General features: G+C 39.3%; 1 protein-coding gene across 1 annotated transcript; it reads right to left on the bottom strand.

Moving 5' to 3' along the window:
- Positions 1 to 27: 27 nt before the first annotated feature.
- On the bottom strand, positions 28 to 18,172 carry uba5 (ubiquitin-like modifier activating enzyme 5). The gene is made up of 12 exons (XM_081352279.1): positions 17,846 to 18,172; positions 17,710 to 17,755; positions 17,532 to 17,621; positions 17,124 to 17,233; positions 14,645 to 14,731; positions 14,481 to 14,565; positions 12,457 to 12,561; positions 3,679 to 3,806; positions 2,183 to 2,318; positions 1,336 to 1,411; positions 1,129 to 1,235; positions 28 to 585 (listed from the first exon to the last, which is right to left on the bottom strand). The coding sequence occupies exons 1-12, from the start codon at positions 17,992 to 17,994 to the stop codon at positions 508 to 510; spliced, it is 1,197 nt and encodes a 398-aa protein (XP_081208405.1). The 5' UTR covers positions 17,995 to 18,172; the 3' UTR covers positions 28 to 507.
- Between the last annotated feature and the right edge of the window lie 91 nt (positions 18,173 to 18,263).

Raw genomic sequence — 18,263 nt, 5'->3', positions numbered from 1 at the left:
TCTAGTTGAAATGCAGCAAAAGCAGAATAGAATGTAACAATAAATTTATTTTCTTTTGCATTATAACAATATCATACCATTCAATACAGCAGTCAGAATCAGGCCGATGATAAATTGTCTGAAAACATTTGCGTGATGTTCTTTATAATATCTGGGTGGGTGTCTACAAGCACGTACAGTTTTAGAGATGGCACGATTATATTTAGATGTGTGGCTGAAGTTATATCCATTTCCTCCACAGTTGTTAACGTAGGCATTACAATTAGTTCTGTTAACCATTGCCAACTCTGAAACACTGCACAAACAAAAGATTAACAATGATGGCAATTCAGTATTAAGACTTTCAGTCGAAGTAAACCTGTAAACATCTTGAGTGTTACAGGTTGTTTTGCAAAAACAATAAAAAACTAAATCCAAACTGATTTAGTATGAGACCTCAGATGTTACATGTTTACAAGTACAAAATAATAATGAGTTTGATTTTGAGAGATGTCGGTTCCGTGTTCCTTACATATTTTTCATCTGAGCCATCAGCTCCTCTAAACTCTGTTCTGTTTCCTCCACAGTCTCCCCTGATTCTCCATCCTGGCAAAGAGAAAGAACACATGGAATATTACATGTAAACTAGAAAATAGAGAATCATGCTCACAAAGTCTGCATTTATTTGATCAAAAATACAGTAAAAACAGTAATATTGTGAATAATATTACAATTTAAAAGAACAATTCACTATTTTAATATAACTTAAAATGAAATTTATTCATGTGATGCAAAGCTGAATTTTACTCCAGTCATTAGTGTCACATGACCCTTCAGAAATCATTCTAATATGCTGATTTGCTGCTCAAGAAACATTTCTTATTATTATCAATGATGAAAACAGTTGTGCTGCTTAATATTTTTGTGGAAAGCATGAATACATAGATCAATTTAATGCATCTTTGCTGATTTTTTTTTTTTTTTAAATGTACTGACTCAGCTTTCAAACTGAGTCACAAATTTTCATTATTGATCTGGCCTAAAACATTATTTGCATTTATCTTAATTCATTTTTTAGTTTTTTTTTTTTTTTTAATACAGGAAAAATCCTGAAAAACAAAAGAGTTATTATATTTCAGTGGGTCGTACTTTCTTAGGTATGGTGTAGGCTACATGAATGCCTTCTGGTAGATCTGGTACCGGTCCTGATGCGTCCTGAAGCTCCGCCTCTGACACCTCTGATACCAACTCAATGCCTGTCAGAAAACATATTGGTTCAAGATTACTAACGTTAACACATTCATGTTTTATGATTGAGGAATCTTCTGTGTTTTGCGTGTTGTGTGTGATGCCAACCCCATTCATTGTCCTCATGAACCACTTCCTCTTCTTCCTCCACCACTTCCTGCTTTGGCCGTTCTGCTTCTTTTCTCTGGAAAATAAGCAATGAATAACCATTGATAGACTGCTGATATTGATATTTTACTGTTTTTTGCCCCAGTATGCATTTATTTACATAACTTATTCTATAACTTGCATAGAAACGTTAATATTTTGGAACTGTGTAACTACTCAGCAGTCAGAATCAGGCCAATGATAAATTGTCAGAAATTTTAAAATAAAATTCTACATACAAATTAATGAACACCCTTGAAGTTCAAAAATAAAGAATTCAATGATGTTGTGGTTTAATAATATTTATTTATTAATCAATAAATCACACTTTGACTTGACTATCAAGGTGCAAAAATAAGTCAGGAATACACTACATTTGAACAGATTTGAAAACACTAGGCATCATACACTTGCCAACTTTGTAAATAGTTACAGAGGAAAAACTGGGCATCATACACTTAACGACTGAGGATCATTCACTACTAGACTTTCACGTCGTTTAGAACACAAACATGTGGCTTGTTGCTAGGGGATGCGTCACAAATGAAAACGTGTTCTAAAATCAGCTCTATCAAACATGTTTGATATCATCCGACTGGATGGAATCATAGTCTGAAGTTAGAAAAAAATCAGGAGTATGTGGCCATCATACACTATGCGATTTTATATTAAATCTGTCAACTCAAATCTGCAGACTGGCTCTGACTTTCAGCAACTAGCATCAACAAAAATTTGGGCAAAAGTTGTATAGTGTATTTCAGCAGTAACATAAAAATTGTGTTTATGTTTGCATTTGTAGAAGTGTCACCTTGTACTCTTCCTGTTGTCGTCTGCAGTACGCGTCATCACACTGTGGGTTGGCCTTCATTGCCATGCTTGGGAAGAAATCCTGCATGGCATTATAGCCCAGGTAATAACTCACTGTCCCAAACCCCAACAGATACCTACAATACAGACAAAGTCATTCCAGGCCTTGTGTTTTAAAGTCCTTAGGAACCGTACTGACAGGGCAGGACCTCTAAGGACTTGAAACGACCGTGGGCTAAAGGGTTTGGCTGGGTGGTTTGCATGGTTCATTTAACCCCTGCTAGGACAAAAAATGGCTATATTTTGCCATCTAATGGCATTTATGTGATACTACAGCATTTACTACACATGAAGTAATGGCAATAACTAGTAACTAAACTGAAATAGGATACACCAGTTAGGCCTGTGCTAAACGGTATAATTTTAAGAATTTTAAATGGATGTTTAATGAACTTTTTTCAATATTAAAAATAGATTTTTTTTTGTACGTCTGCATGTTTTTTCAGTATCATATTTGATACATTATGCTTTTATGGCTCATATAGTATGATATTGAAGAATATTGAACTCATTTGCCAAAAATAAGCAATTTGGTGGAGTTGCTGATATTTATATGGCTAAAAATTAAGATGAAATTCTGATTGAAATTCTAATTTAAATCAATGAGATCTTTATAACAGTACATCAGACTACTTAATATAAAATGTCACTCTTATCTCCTAATAATCTTAGTAAGATTATATTTAAATGCTTAGTAAAGCCTTGTAATTTTTATTGTGAGGGGCAAAATGTATAATGTAATGCAATACAATGATGATTGAGAGATGTACAAATAAACATTCCTCAAAAGCCTAAGGTATCATATTTGATACATTTTAAAATGATTTATGGATAATCAAGTAAACCTAAGTTGTTTCGGTCCGGTAAATGTTCATCTTGAAATATTATCAATGTAAAAGTCCTTCTTTCTTTTACTTTCACAGCAACAAGACATGTACCACAACCTGAAAGGGGACGTTTTTATAATTATGCTAAAAGGCCTTTTACATGCTGAGAAGTATAAACTATTAATCAGACGACGTAGCAGATTGTGTAAGTTTTGATCATGTTGATTAATTGAGAGACCTTAAACTTAAGGTCACACTTTAGATAAGGGTCCAATTGTCACTATTTACTAACTATTAATATGAATTTTGCCTCAAACTCCTAATTACTGCTTTTTAATAGTTAGTAAGGTAGTTGTTAAGTTTAGGTATTGGGTAGGATCAAGGGATGTAGAATATGGTCATGCAGAATATGAGTTTTATGAGTACTAATAAACAGCCAATATCCTAGTTTTATGCATGCTAATGAGCAACTAGTTAATAGTGAGAATTGGACCCTAAACTAAAGTGTTACCAAAATTGCATATCAAATTTAATACAGTAGGCTTTATAGGGTTCAAATTAGTGTGGTTAGGCCTGTGTTGAATTCCTTAGGATTGTGATGAGGTCTTACTTCAAGACATTCTGCACAAGGAGCCCGGCGACCACTCCCATTGTGGTGGGCAGGCTGGCGGCACACACCCCGTCCTTCTTCAACGTCTTCTCATCGATATTTGCAGCCACGACGAGGGGAGGTGCACACTGACACACAGACAGAACTGCATCAGACCACTGTTAACTTTCCCACCCATTTGATTTGACAGAATTAACCAATGTTTAGAGGGTACAACCATACAGTATGAGATGGTTTTTAAGATCATTCATTCATGATTCAATTCATATTCAAGGCACATAGGGCCAGATTTATGAAACAGGGCAAATTACCATGAGAGCGCAATCCCATAAAAGTGCAGATGGTAAGTTCTGCTGGTGATTTACTGACAATGAACACGTTAAAGAACAGATAATTTACATAATGACAATTCAGTCTATCAAGAGCAGCATAGGGTCGCAAACAAGCAGAGAAGATGATAATATGGAGTGTATGATCTACTCGCAACACAGGAGCAAAGTGGCTTAAAGGGTTAGTTCATCCAGAAATGAAAATTCTGTCTTTATTACTCACCCTAATGTCGTTCCAAACCTGTGAGACTTTCATTCATCTTCAGAACACAAATGAAGATCTTGTTGCTGAAATCTGAGAGCTTTCTGTCCCTCTATTGACAGCTTCGCAACTACCACTTTGAAGCTTCAAAAGTTCATAAAGAGATCGTAAAACTAATCCATATGAATTGAACGGTTTAGTCCAAATTTTCAGAAGAGACTCAATCGCTTTATCTGATGAACAGATTTAATTTAGGATTTTATTCACATTTAAACATTGATCAGCGAACATAAACAGAAGCTCAACCGAACCTACTTGACGTGTGTGAATGAACCTCATTGGTTCTTGCGTAAGCTCAAACGTGTTGCGTAACACATGCGAATGAACCTCACTGGGTCTTGAGGAAGCTTAGATGTGCTGCATAACACATGAGAATAAACCTCGTTGGTTCTTGCAGAAGCTCAAACGTGCTGCGTAATACAAGAATGAACCTCATTGGTTCTTGCAGAAGCTCAAACGTGCTGCGTAATACAAGAATGAACCTCATTGGTTCTTGCAGAAGCTCAAACGTGCTGCGTAATACAAGAATGAACCTCACTGGTTCTTGCAGAAGCTCAAACGTGCTGCGTAACACGAGAATGAACCTCATTGGTTCTTGCTGAAGCTCAAACGTGCTGCGTAATACAAGAATGAACCTCATTGGTTCTTGCTGAAGCTCAAACGTGCTGCGTAACACGAGAATGAACCTCATTGGTTCTTGCTGAAGCTCAAACGTGCTGCGTAACACGAGAATGAACCTCATTGGTTCTTGCTGAAGCTCAAACGTGCTGCGTAACACGAGAATGAACCTCATTGGTTCTTGCAGAAGCTCAAACGTGCTGCATAACAAGAATGAACCTCATTGGTTCTTGAGGAAGCTCAAACGTGCTGCGTAATACAAGAATGAACCTCATTGGTTCTTGCTGAAGCTCAAACGTGCTGCGTAACACGAGAATGAACCTCATTGGTTCTTGCTGAAGCTCAAACGTGCTGCATAACACGAGAATGAACCTCATTGGTTCTTGAGGAAGCTCAAACGTGCTGCATAACAAGAATGAACCTCATTGGTTCTTGAGGAAGCTCAAACGTGCTGCGTAATACAAGAATGAACCTCATTGGTTCTTGCTGAAGCTCAAACGTGCTGCGTAATACAAGAATGAACCTCATTGGTTCTTGCTGAAGCTCAAACGTGCTGCGTAACACGAGAATGAACCTCATTGGTTCTTGAGGAAGCTCAAACGTGCTGCATAACAAGAATGAACCTCATTGGTTCTTGAGGAAGCTCAAACGTGCTGCGTAATACAAGAATGAACCTCATTGGTTCTTGCTGAAGCTCAAACGTGCTGCGTAATACAAGAATGAACCTCATTGGTTCTTGCTGAAGCTCAAACGTGCTGCGTAACACGAGAATGAACCTCATTGGTTCTTGCTGAAGCTCAAACGTGCTGCGTAATACAAGAATGAACCTCATTGGTTCTTGAGGAAGCTCAAACGTGCTGCGTAACACGAGAATGAACCTCATTGGTTCTTGCTGAAGCTCAAACGTGCTGCATAACAAGAATGAACCTCATTGGTTCTTGCAGAAGCTCAAACGTGCTGCGTAATACAAGAATGAACCTCATTGGTTCTTGCTGAAGCTCAAACGTGCTGCGTAACACGAGAATGAACCTCACTGGTTCATGCAGAAGCTCAAACGTGCTGCATAACAAGAATGAACCTCATTGGTTCTTGCTGAAGCTCAAACGTGCTGCGTAATACAAGAATGAACCTCATTGGTTCTTGCTGAAGCTCAAACATGCTGCGTAACACGAGAATGAACCTCATTGGTTCTTGCTGAAGCTCAAACGTGCTGCGTAACACGAGAATGAACCTCATTGGTTCTTGAGGAAGCTCAAACGTGCTGTGTAACACGAGAATGAACCTCATTGGTTCTTGCTGAAGCTTAAACGTGCTGCGTAACCTGAGAATGAACCTCACTGGTTCTTGAGGAAGCTCAAACGTGCTGTGTAACACGAGAATGAACCTCATTGGTTCTTGAGGAAGCTCAAACGTGCTGTGTAACACGAGAATGAACCTCATTGGTTCTTGCTGAAGCTCAAACATGCTGCGTAACATGAGAATGAACCTCACTGGTTCTTGAGGAAGCTCAAACGTGCTGTGTAACACGAGAATGAACCTCATTGGTTCTTGCTGAAGCTCAAACATGCTGCATAACACAAGAATGAACCTCATTGGTTCTTGCAGAAGCTCAAACATGCTGTGTAACACGAGAATGAACCTCATTGGTTCTTGCTGAAGTTCAAACGTGCTGCGTAACACGAGAATGAACCTCATTGGTTCTTGAGGAAGCTCAAACGTGCTGCGTAACACGAGAATGAACCTCATTGGTTCTTGAGGAAGCTCAAACGTGCTGCGTAAGTCAAGTCAAGTCAACTTTATTTATATAGCGCTTTTCACAATACAGATTGTATCAAAGCAGCTTCACAGTATTAAATAAAATAGTACATCAGTGTTTGTTTCTGGTGTAAAACATCCACGTTTGGTAATGCAGATCAATAGCACTGGTGAATCGATTAATCAATTTAAGTATCCCCAACTGAGCAAGCCAAAGGCAACAGTGGCAAGGAACCGAAAAACTCCATCAGGTGACCTAATGCAGAAAAAAAAAAAACCTTGGGAGAACCCAGGCTCAGTCGGGGGCCAGTTCTCCTCTGGCGTTTATGAAGTAGAGCCTGGTTTTAACTGTAAGATTAAAATATTATATGAATGCCTGGCTGAAGAGATGCGTCTTTAATCTAGTTTTAAACTGGGAGAGCGAATCTGAGCAACGAACAGTATCAGGAAGGCTATTCCAGAGTTTTGGTGCTAAATGTGAAAATGCTCTCCCTCCTTTGGTGGATCTGGATATCCTAGGTATGACCAGAAGCCTCGAATTTAGTGATCTTAAAGAGCGCGATGGATTATAGGGCGATAGAAGATCCGTTAAATAAACCGGAGCTAAGCCGTTTAGGGCTTTATAAGTCAGTAGCAATACCTTGTAATTAATACGGAACTTTATAGGTAACCAATGTAGTGATGATAAAATTGGTGTTATATGGTCAAACTTTCTTGATCTTGTAAGAACTCTAGCGGCGGCATTTTGGACTAACTGTAGCTTGTTTATTGAGGATGCAGGACAACCAGCTAATAAAGCATTACAGTAATCTAGTCTCGAGGTCATGAATGCATGAACTAGCTTTTCTGCATCAGAAACAGATAGCATATTACGTAGCTTAGCAATGTTTCTAAGGTGAAAAAAGGCTGTTTTTGTAACATATGAAATATGATTTTCAAAAGACAAGTTACAATCTAATATAACACCCAGGTCTTTTACTGTAGAGGATAAAGTAACAGGACACCCTACTATGTTAAAGTTGTATTGTAAGAGGTTTTGTGGGCGGTTTTTTGAACCGATAAGTATTACCTCTGTCTTATCTGGATTTAATAAAAGAAAATTGTGCGTCATCCAATCTTTTATATCTTTAACACACTCTGTCAATTTGGATAATTTAGCGTTTTCATCCGGCCGTGATGAAATATATAGTTGAGTGTCATCAGCATAACAATGGAAACTAATTCCATGTTTCCTTATAATATTTCCAAGTGGCAGCATATATATTGAGAATAATAGAGGGCCTAACACAGATCCTTGCGGCACTCCATAGTTTACTGGAGTTATGATCGATTTTTCTCCGTTTAAATAGACAAAATGGTAGCGGTCAGATAGGTATGATCTGAACCAGCTTAATGCTTGTCCTTGAACACCGGTATAGTTTTGTAGCCGATCTAAGAGTATTGTGTGATCTATAGTATCGAACGCAGCACTAAGATCAAGTAAAACTAGTATTGAGATACAGCCTTGGTCAGAAGCTAAGAGTAAATCATTTGTGATTTTAACGAGCGCAGTTTCAGTGCTATGATGCGGCCTGAACCCAGACTGAAACTTTTCATAGGTGTCATTTTCTTGCAAGAAAGAGCCCAGTTGGGCAGACACAACTTTTTCTAATATTTTGGACATAAAAGGAAGATTTGAAATGGGTCTATAATTTGCTAGGTTATTTGGGTCTAATTGTGGTTTCTTAATGAGAGGTTTTATAACTGCCAATTTAAATGTTCTTGGAACATGACCTAAAGATAAAGACGAGTTAATAATATTGAGGAGAGGCTCTTCCACTATAGGTAACACTTCTTTCAATAGTTTAGTTGGTATGGGATCTAATAAACATGTTGTTGTTTTAGAGGAAATGATAAGTTTATTTAACTCTTTTTGTTCTATAGTTGTAAAGCACTGTAATTGTTCTTGCGGGGTGATAATCGAGGCTGAATTATAAGGCGCGATTGAAGATTGAACGTTTACAATTGTGGATCTGATGTTTTCTATTTTCTCAGTGAAAAAATTCATGAAATCATTACTACTAAACTGTAACGGAATATTTTGTTCAGGTGACGCTTGTTTATTTGTTAGTCTAGCCACGGTGTTAAATAAGAACCTAGGATTGTTTTGGTTATTTTCTATTAGTTTGCGGAGATGCTCAGCCCTGGCCGCTTTTAGGGCCTTTTTATAGCGTGACGTACTGTCTTTCCAAGCGATTCTAAAAACCTCTAAATTAGTTTGTTTCCATTTACGCTCTAAATTACGGGAATTAATTTACGTAACACAAGAATGAACACTGCGTAACACAAGAATGAACCTCATTGGTTCTTGCTGAAGCTCAAACATGCTGCGTAACACGAGAATGAACCTCATTGGTTCTTGCAGAAGCTCAAACGTGCTGCATAACACGAGAATGAACCTCATTGGTTCTTGAGGAAGCTCAAACGTGCTGCGTAACACGAGAATGAACCTCATTGGTTCTTGCTGAAGCTCAAACATGCTGCGTAACACGAGAATGAACCTCATTGGTTCTTGCTGAAGCTCAAACGTGCTGCGTAACACGAGAATGAACCTCATTGGTTCTTGCAGAAGCTCAAACGTGCTGCATAACACGAGAATGAACCTCATTGGTTCTTGAGGAAGCTCAAACGTGCAGCGTAACACGAGAATGAACCTCATTGGTTCTTGAGGAAGCTCAAACGTGCTGTGTAACACGAGAATGAACCTCATTGGTTCTTGCTGAAGCTCAAACATGCTGCGTAACACGAGAATGAACCTCATTGGTTCTTGCTGAAGCTCAAACGTGCTGCGTAACACGAGAATGAACCTCATTGGTTCTTGCAGAAGCTCAAACGTGCTGCATAACACGAGAATGAACCTCATTGGTTCTTGAGGAAGCTCAAACGTGCTGCGTAACACGAGAATGAACCTCATTGGTTCTTGCAGAAGCTCAAACGTGCTGCATAACATGAGAATGAACCTCATTGGTTCTTGCAGAAGCTCAAACGTGCTGCGTAACACGAGAATGAACCTCACTGGTTCTTGAGGAAGCTCAAACGTGCTGCGTAACACGAGAATGAACCTCATTGGTTCTTGCAGAAGCTCAAACGTGCTGCATAACATGAGAATGAACCTCATTGGTTCTTGCAGAAGCTCAAACGTGCTGCATAACACAAGAATGAACCTCATTGGTTCTTGAGGAAGCTCAAACGTGCTGCGTAACACGAGAATGAACCTCATTGGTTCTTGCTAAAGTTCAAACATGCTGCGTAACACGAGAATGAACCTCATTGGTTCTTGCTGAAGCTCAAACGTGCTGCATAACACGAGAATGAACCTCATTGGTTCTTGAGGAAGCTCAAACGTGCTGCGTAACACGAGAATGAACCTCATTGGTTCTTGAGGAAGCTCAAACGTGCTGCGTAACCTGAGAATGAACCTCATTGGTTCTTGCTGAAGCTCAAACGTGCTGCGTAACACAAGAATGAACCTCATTGGTTCTTGCTGAAGCTCAAACGTGCTGCGTAACGAGAATGAACCTCATTGGTTCTTGCTGAAGCTCAAACGTGCTGCGTAACACGAGAATGAACCTCATTGGTTCTTGCTGAAGCTCAAACGTGCTGCGTAACACGAGAATGAACCTCATTGGTTCTTGAGGAAGCTCAAACGTGCTGCGTAACACAAGAATGAACCTCATTGGTTCTTGCTGAAGCTCAAACATGCTGCGTAACACGAGAATGAACCTCATTGGTTCTTGCAGAAGCTCAAACGTGCTGCATAACACGAGAATGAACCTCATTGGTTCTTGCAGAAGCTCAAACGTGCTGCATAACACGAGAATGAACCTCATTGGTTCTTGAGGAAGCTCAAACGTGCTGCGTAACACGAGAATGAACCTCATTGGTTCTTGCTGAAGCTCAAACATGCTGCGTAACACGAGAATGAACCTCATTGGTTCTTGCTGAAGCTCAAACGTGCTGCATAACACGAGAATGAACCTCATTGGTTCTTGAGGAAGCTCAAACGTGCTGCGTAACCTGAGAATGAACCTCATTGGTTCTTGAGGAAGCTCAAACGTGCTGCGTAACCTGAGAATGAACCTCATTGGTTCTTGCTGAAGCTCAAACGTGCTGCGTAACACGAGAATGAACCTCATTGGTTCTTGCAGAAGCTCAAACGTGCTGCATAACACGAGAATGAACCTCATTGGTTCTTGCAGAAGCTCAAACGTGCTGCATAACACGAGAATGAACCTCATTGGTTCTTGAGGAAGCTCAAACGTGCTGCGTAACACGAGAATGAACCTCATTGGTTCTTGCTGAAGCTCAAACGTGCTGCGTAACACGAGAATGAACCTCATTGGTTCTTGCTGAAGCTCAAACGTGCTGCGTAACACGAGAATGAACCTCATTGGTTCTTGCTGAAGCTCAAACGTGCTGCGTAACACGAGAATGAACCTCATTGGTTCTTGAGGAAGCTCAAACGTGCTGCGTAACACAAGAATGAACCTCATTGGTTCTTGCTGAAGCTCAAACGTGCTGCGTAACACGAGAATGAACCTCATTGGTTCTTGCTGAAGCTCAAACGTGCTGTGTAACACGAGAATGAACCTCATTGGTTCTTGCTGAAGCTCAAACGTGCTGCGTAACACGAGAATGAACCTCATTGGTTCTTGCAGAAGCTCAAACGTGCTGTGTAACACGAGAATGAACCTCATTGGTTCTTGCTGAAGCTCAAACGTGCTGCGTAACACGAGAATGAACCTCATTGGTTCTTGCTGAAGCTCAAACATGCTGCGTAACACGAGAATGAACCTCATTGGTTCTTGCTGAAGCTCAAACGTGCTGTGTAACACGAGAATGAACCTCATTGGTTCTTGCTGAAGCTCAAACATGCTGCGTAACACGAGAATGAACCTCATTGGTTCTTGCTAAAGCTCAAACGTGCTGTGTAACACGAGAATGAACCTCATTGGTTCTTGCTGAAGCTCAAACATGCTGCGTAACACGAGAATGAACCTCATTGGTTCTTGCAGAAGCTCAAACGTGCTGTGTAACACGAGAATGAACCTCACTGGTTCTTGAGGAAGCTCAAACGTGCTGTGTAACACGAGAATGAACCTCATTGGTTCTTGCTGAAGCTCAAACGTGCTGTGTAACACGAGAATGAACCTCATTGTTCTCGCACGTCAAGCGAACCTGCTTGAGCTTTCATTTACCATATTTGATGTGTGAGTTGAAGAATGTTTATATGTGAATAAAAGCCTAAATTCAATCTGTTCATCATATAAAGCAATCATGTCTTAGTTTTACGATCCCTTTATGAACTTTTTGAAGCGTCAAAGTTTCAGTTGCGTAGCTGTTTATGGGGGGACAGAAACATCTTCATTTGTGTTTCAAAGATGAACAAAAGTCTTATGTGTTTGGAATGTAATTAACGGTGAGAGTAATTAATGACAGAATATACATTTTTGGATGAACTATTCCTTTAAGACAAAAATAATGGTGCAAATACCCATAAATTGACAAGCATAAACCTTAGTCAATCGCATTGCGTGATTCATTTAAATACACTCCTCCCATAAATTTTGGGTCAGAAAGGGAAACTCCTACAAATGCATACGCCATAAGGTCAGCCGCAAGTGTCCACGCATTTTCAGCACTAATTACTAATCACTGCATGTCTTCAGTAAATCTTGACAGTAGTTTTTTAACACCAAGAGGGTTTGCGCTGATGCAAGCTGTTAGTAAATCTGGCCCATTATTTGTTATTTTGGGTGTGAGTGTTTATCATACAGCAAAACAAGCCGTTTCTCCAGGGATAATGAGCTGGATGTGTCCAGAAACTGCGTTCTCACTGACGCCTGACTCCATCCAGGTCTGACCCAACTCATTACATGCCTATGAGAGAGAGAAGCAAACTTAATTGCTGATCATTTGTAGTGTAGTGTAATTGCTGATTTGTAGTGGCTAAATGGCTATAATATATATATATATATATACAGTGAGGAAAATAAGTATTTGAACACCCTGCTATTTTGCAAGTTCTCCCACTTAGAAATCATGGAGGGGTCTGAAATTGTCATCGTAGGTGCATGTCCACTGTGAGAGACATAATAAAAAAAAAAAAAAATCCAGAAATCACAATATATGATTTTTTTAACTATTTATTTGTATGATACAGCTGCAAATAAGTATTTGAACACCTGAGAAAATCAATGTTAATATTTGGTACAGTAGCCTTTGTTTGCAATTACAGAGGTCAAACGTTTCCTGTAGTTTTTCACCAGGTTTGCACACACTGCAGGAGGGATTTTGGCCCACTCCTCCACACAGATCTTCTCTAGATCAGTCAGGTTTCTGGGCTGTCGCTGAGAAACACGGAGTTTGAGCTCCCTCCAAAGATTCTCTATTGGGTTTTAGGTCTGGAGACTGGCTAGGCCACGCCAGAACCTTGATATGCTTCTTACAGAGCCACTCCTTGGTTATCCTGGCTGTGTGCTTCGGGTCATTGTCATGTTGGAAGACCCAGCCTCGACCCACCTGCAATGCTCTAACTGAGGGAAGGAGGTTGTTCCCCAAAATCTCGCAATACATGGCCCCGGTCATCCTCTCCTTAATACAGTGCAGTCGCCCTGTCCCATGTGCAGAAAAACACCCCCAAAGCATGATGCTACCACCCCCATGCTTCACAGTAGGGATGGTGTTCTTGGGATGGTACTCCTCATTCTTCTTCCTCCAAACACGTTTAGTGGAATTATGACCAAAAAGTTCTATTTTGGTCTCATCTGTCCACATGACTTGCTCCCATGACTCCTCTGGATCATCCAAATGGTCATTGGCAAACTTAAGACGGGCCTTGACATGTGCTGGTTTAAGCAGGGGAACCTTCCGTGCCATGCATGATTTCAAACCATGACGTATTAGTGTATTACCAACAGTAACCTTGGAAACGGTGGTCCCAGCTCTTTTCAGGTCATTGACCAGCTCCTCCCGTGTAGTTCTGGGCTGATTTCTCACCTTTCTTAGGATCATTGAGACCCCACGAGGTGAGATCTTGCATGGAGCCCCAGTCCGAGGGAGATTGACAGTCATGTTTAGCTTCTTCCATTTTCTAATGATTGCTCCAACAGTGGACCTTTTTTTTTTTTTCCCGTAGCCCTTTCCAGCCTTGTGTAGGTGTACAATTTTGTCTCTAGTGTCTTTGGACAGCTCTTTGGTCTTGGCCATGTTAGTAGTTGGATTCTTACTGATTGTATGGGGTGGACAGGTGTCTTTATGCAGCTAACGACCTCAAACAGGTGCATCTAATTTAGGATAATAAATGGAGTGGAGGTGGACATTTTAAAGGCAGACTAACAGGTCTTTGAGGGTCAGAATTCTAGCTGATAGACAGGTGTTCAAATACTTATTTGCAGCTGTATCATACAAATAAATAGTTAAAAAATCATATATTGTTATTTCTGAATTTTTTTTTTAGATTATGTCTCTCACAGTGGACATGCACCTACGATGACAATTTCAGACCCCTCCATGATTTCCAAGTGGGAGAACTTGCAAAATAGCAGGGTGTTCAAATACTTATTTTCCTCACTGTATATATATATATATATATATATATATATATATATATATATATATATATATATATATACATATATATATATACATATATATATATACATATATATATACATATATATATATACATATATATATAGAGAGTTTCATATTTTCACAAATTTGCACAAAAAAAAAAGATATAAACAACAAATATAGTTCTTTCAATAGCTAAACGTAGTTTAATGCAAAGAACTCACTGTGTTAATGGCCATCCGAGCCTCAAAGTTATCAACACAACTGAGGACCAAATCTACAGGCTTCCCCTCCTCAAGACCTCCGTGACTGAAAACACAACACCAAGACTATTACAACCAAATCGAAATGAAGGAGAAAACTTTGAGGCAGTAAAAAAAATAATCACCTAATGCGTTCCATGAAATGCGTGAAGTTGTCCATTGTGGTGATGTTGTAATTGTGGGTCTCAAAAGCAACATCTGGATTAATGTTCCTGTGCAGGAAAACACAGTGTTATAATGAGAAATAAAATACATTAAAATGTTGGCAAATTCATCAATGACCCCTCAAATCATAACTTCCAACTTCCAATTTATACAACAACTTTATAGTTGAGGTAGATTTTCATTAATAATAAAATAATACTGTGTGTGTGTGTGTGTGTGTGTGTGTGTGTGTGTGTGTGTGTGTGCGCATGTGTGTATTATTTTTTAGGGGATAAATTTAAACCTGACAAAACCTCCCAAAACCACATAATTAAATAAATAAAGTTTTGTTTTTTTCTATTAGGGTGTAGGATATAGTATTTGTAACTAACTGTAAATAAAAACAATGTCCCAATTAGACAGCTCAGTAAACGTGTGTGTGTGTGTGTGTGTGTGTGTGTGTGTGTGTGTGTGTGTGTGTGTGTGTGTGTGTGTGTGTGTGTGTGTGTGCTATTTAAAAGACAGGGATTGGTAAGATTCAGTCTTGTATGCTCGTATAATTGGAGCAGAAATACAATGAAACAGTAGTTATATTGTGGAAATTTATAAAATAAAAAATAAAAAATAAAAAATGTTTTCTAGTTGAATATATTTTAAATGTAATTTATTCCTGTGATGGCAAAGCTGAATTTTCATCATCATTACTCCAGTCTTCAGTGTCACATGATCCTTCAGAAATCGTTCTAATATCCTGATTTAATGTTCAAGAAACATTTCTTATTATTATCAATGTTGAAAACAGTTATTTATTATTTATTAATATTTTTGTGGAAATGGTGATGCATTTTTTTCAGGATTTGAAATAGAAATTTATATATGAAAATGTATATATAAAATGCCCTTCAATGCAGTGTACCGTTGAATGTGTTTATGTGTAGCTGAAAGGGATAGTTCAGCCAAAAATGAATTATTGAAGAAGATATTTTGAAGAATTTTGGTAACCAGACAGTTAAAGGCAGGGTAGGTAGGATTTTTCTAAAAGAAAAAAACATTCCAAATTTGTTTAAACTGTCTTTATATACCAATACATAATTAAAATGTACTCTGAAAAAGAGAGTATAAAAATCGAGTGTCTGTAGACCTCTCACGACTGTTGTAAACACAGCTCATTATTTCCATTCATTCCACCCCCTCCCTTCTGGGCTGCTTCCAAAGCCACGCCCCCAAAACACATGAACGCGCGACGCCAAACGCTCAGGCTCAGCTGGAAGACGCATTTATTTACCTGAGACGAGTGGAGAGGAAGGAGCGCAGTGCATGCAGTGACATCATGTCAGAATCACATGTAATAAAATACCTAACTTTATAACTATAAATATAAACAAATAAGATTTATTTTAGTACTCACTATCAAGCTAGCATATCGATACTGGTAAAGTTTAAAATATACTTTGTTTGATTCGGTAACAAGCTATATAGGCTATAGGTAACGAGCTATATTTATAAGGCAAAGCTAAAAACAGGTTGCATTGATACGCGTTTTTCCATTACCATCAGTTACACTGTGATGAAGGTGAATTTCATGTAAGATTCATAACATATACGGTTTTTGCGAGTTTCCATGATGAAAACATTGTTGACTCTAATGAGGACTACACTCCGGAGACAAGTACCGCTTCGTCGGTTCGAGGACAGGTCCGGGTCGAGGGCGAAACAGAGGAGGTCGTTCAAGAGTGCGGGCAACCAGGGTCCGAGGAAGTAGTTTTTGCCTTGTTTGCCTTCGCTGACTGCATATGCAGGTGCTTTGAATTTTGAATGCTCTTTCTCTGCCATAATTTTACTCTTCGTAGGTTCCGCGCCTCTCAAATCAAACGGGTGCGCGCGCATATGGGCAGATCTAGCAACAGGGGTGGTAGCCATGGTTGCGAGAGTGAGTGACAGTCGCCCAAACCAATCAATTGTTTCGTCCCGAATGGAAATAATGAGCTGTGTTTATTGCAGATTAAAAGGTCTACAGTCACTCGATTTTTATACTCTCTTTTTCAGAGCACTTACATTTTAATTATGTATTGGTATATAAAGACAGTTTAAACAAATTTGAAAAAAAGTTTTTTATAAAAATCCTACCTACCCTACCTTTAATGGTAGCCATTGACATACATAGTATTACTGCTATGGAAGTCAATGGGTGCCATCAACTGTCTGGTTGCCAACATTCTTCAAATTATCTTCTTTTGTGTTCAACAGAAGAAAGAAACTCAAACAGGTTTGGAACAAATTAAAGTAGTTCACTTTCAAATGAAAATTAGCCCATGATTTACTCACCCTGAAGCCATCCTAGGTGTATATGACTTATTATAAGCCATCCTAGGTGTATATGACACCCATTAAGGGTGAGTAAATGATGACAGAATTTTCATTTTGTGTGAACTCTCCCTTTAAGATAAATTGCCCCTTTACCTAAGAGTGTGTTCTGCAGCCTGAACTTTACTGAGTCCTGCCTGATGTGGCTGGAAGAAGAGGCGGTTCATGTTGGCCAGCTCCACCTTATCATAGTCAAACAGCAGCAACTGCAGGGGAAGAAATCACAGACACAGCAGAAAGAGGCATGACAGTCTGTTACTGCAGAGCCGAGCCATGTCTCCAGGGGTTATGCTATTGGCTTCCCTCCTGTGTTCCACACTAAACACCACAGGAATACAAGGCTTGAGAGGAATGCACCATTTTTAATTGAACAACATTAGGGGTGCACCACGCTACAGACTGGCCAATCAGTGCATCTCTACATTTGATGTATGCCTCCTAATGTCACATGACACTACATATATTAAATCTAAATATTGAGGAATGATGATAAAGGTGCTTTACCTTACCAATGCCACATCTGGTGAGCATTTCTGCAGTGACACTCCCCACCCCTCCAACTCCCACTACTGCCACACTATACGAGCGGATTCTCTGAGAATGACAGCAGGTGAATAGTTGTCATCTGAACAAGAAGTCAACACTATAAAAGTCTCATAAAAGAGTAAATACGCATGTTTACCTCATAGTCTTGTACTATGCCCATCCTTTTGAGTGCCATCAGGCGACTGTAAGACATTTAATGAATGTGAAAATTGCACCGGTAAGCCTTCCATCCATATGTCAGTCAATAAACACAGCAGGATCAAAATGCTCACCTGTATGGATTTGAGTCTACAACTTCAGAGCTCATTTTATCAATCTTTGGTCTGAGATGATGTTCAGCATCACTTTGCTTCTGTTTGGATTTAATAAGTTCATTTTCTAACTCACGGATTCGCAGCCTCAGTTCCTCGACGGTGGTCATTTCTTCTGTAAAGACCCTCTATTCCAATAACCACGGGTTGATGTGATCCGATGAGAGCACAAAGCACATAAACGATTAAAATTACTACTTAATGTACACGTCTGCACTGTTATAAATCAGCTGGCGAAGAGTGTCTCTCGATATTGAGTCCGGAGTGAAACGCAAAGTTCACAGGAACGGAAGTTCCACCAGTTAATGATTCCCACGAATCGGTTCGTCTGAACAGATCTTTTAAATAAACTTGATCAGAAACCTGCGTGGGATAATGT

This window comes from Scardinius erythrophthalmus (genome assembly GCF_964197995.2).
Source record: "Scardinius erythrophthalmus genome assembly, chromosome: 22".
NCBI classification, from domain to species: Eukaryota; Metazoa; Chordata; class Actinopteri; order Cypriniformes; family Leuciscidae; genus Scardinius; species Scardinius erythrophthalmus.
The sequence above is the reverse complement of the archived record's forward strand: the minus strand, read 5'-3'. Positions and strand labels throughout refer to the sequence as shown.

Coding starts and splice junctions, on each gene's coding strand:
- uba5 (XM_081352279.1), bottom strand. CDS start 17,994: ATGACCACCGTCGAGGAACTGAGGCTGCGAATCCGTGAGTTAGAAAAT. Junction 14,566..14,644: donor CATTTCATGGAACGCATTAG/GTGATTATTTTT, acceptor TTGTGTTTTCAG/TCACGGAGGTCTTGAGGAGG. Junction 12,562..14,480: donor CTCGGATGGCCATTAACACA/GTGAGTTCTTTG, acceptor TCTCTCTCATAG/GCATGTAATGAGTTGGGTCA.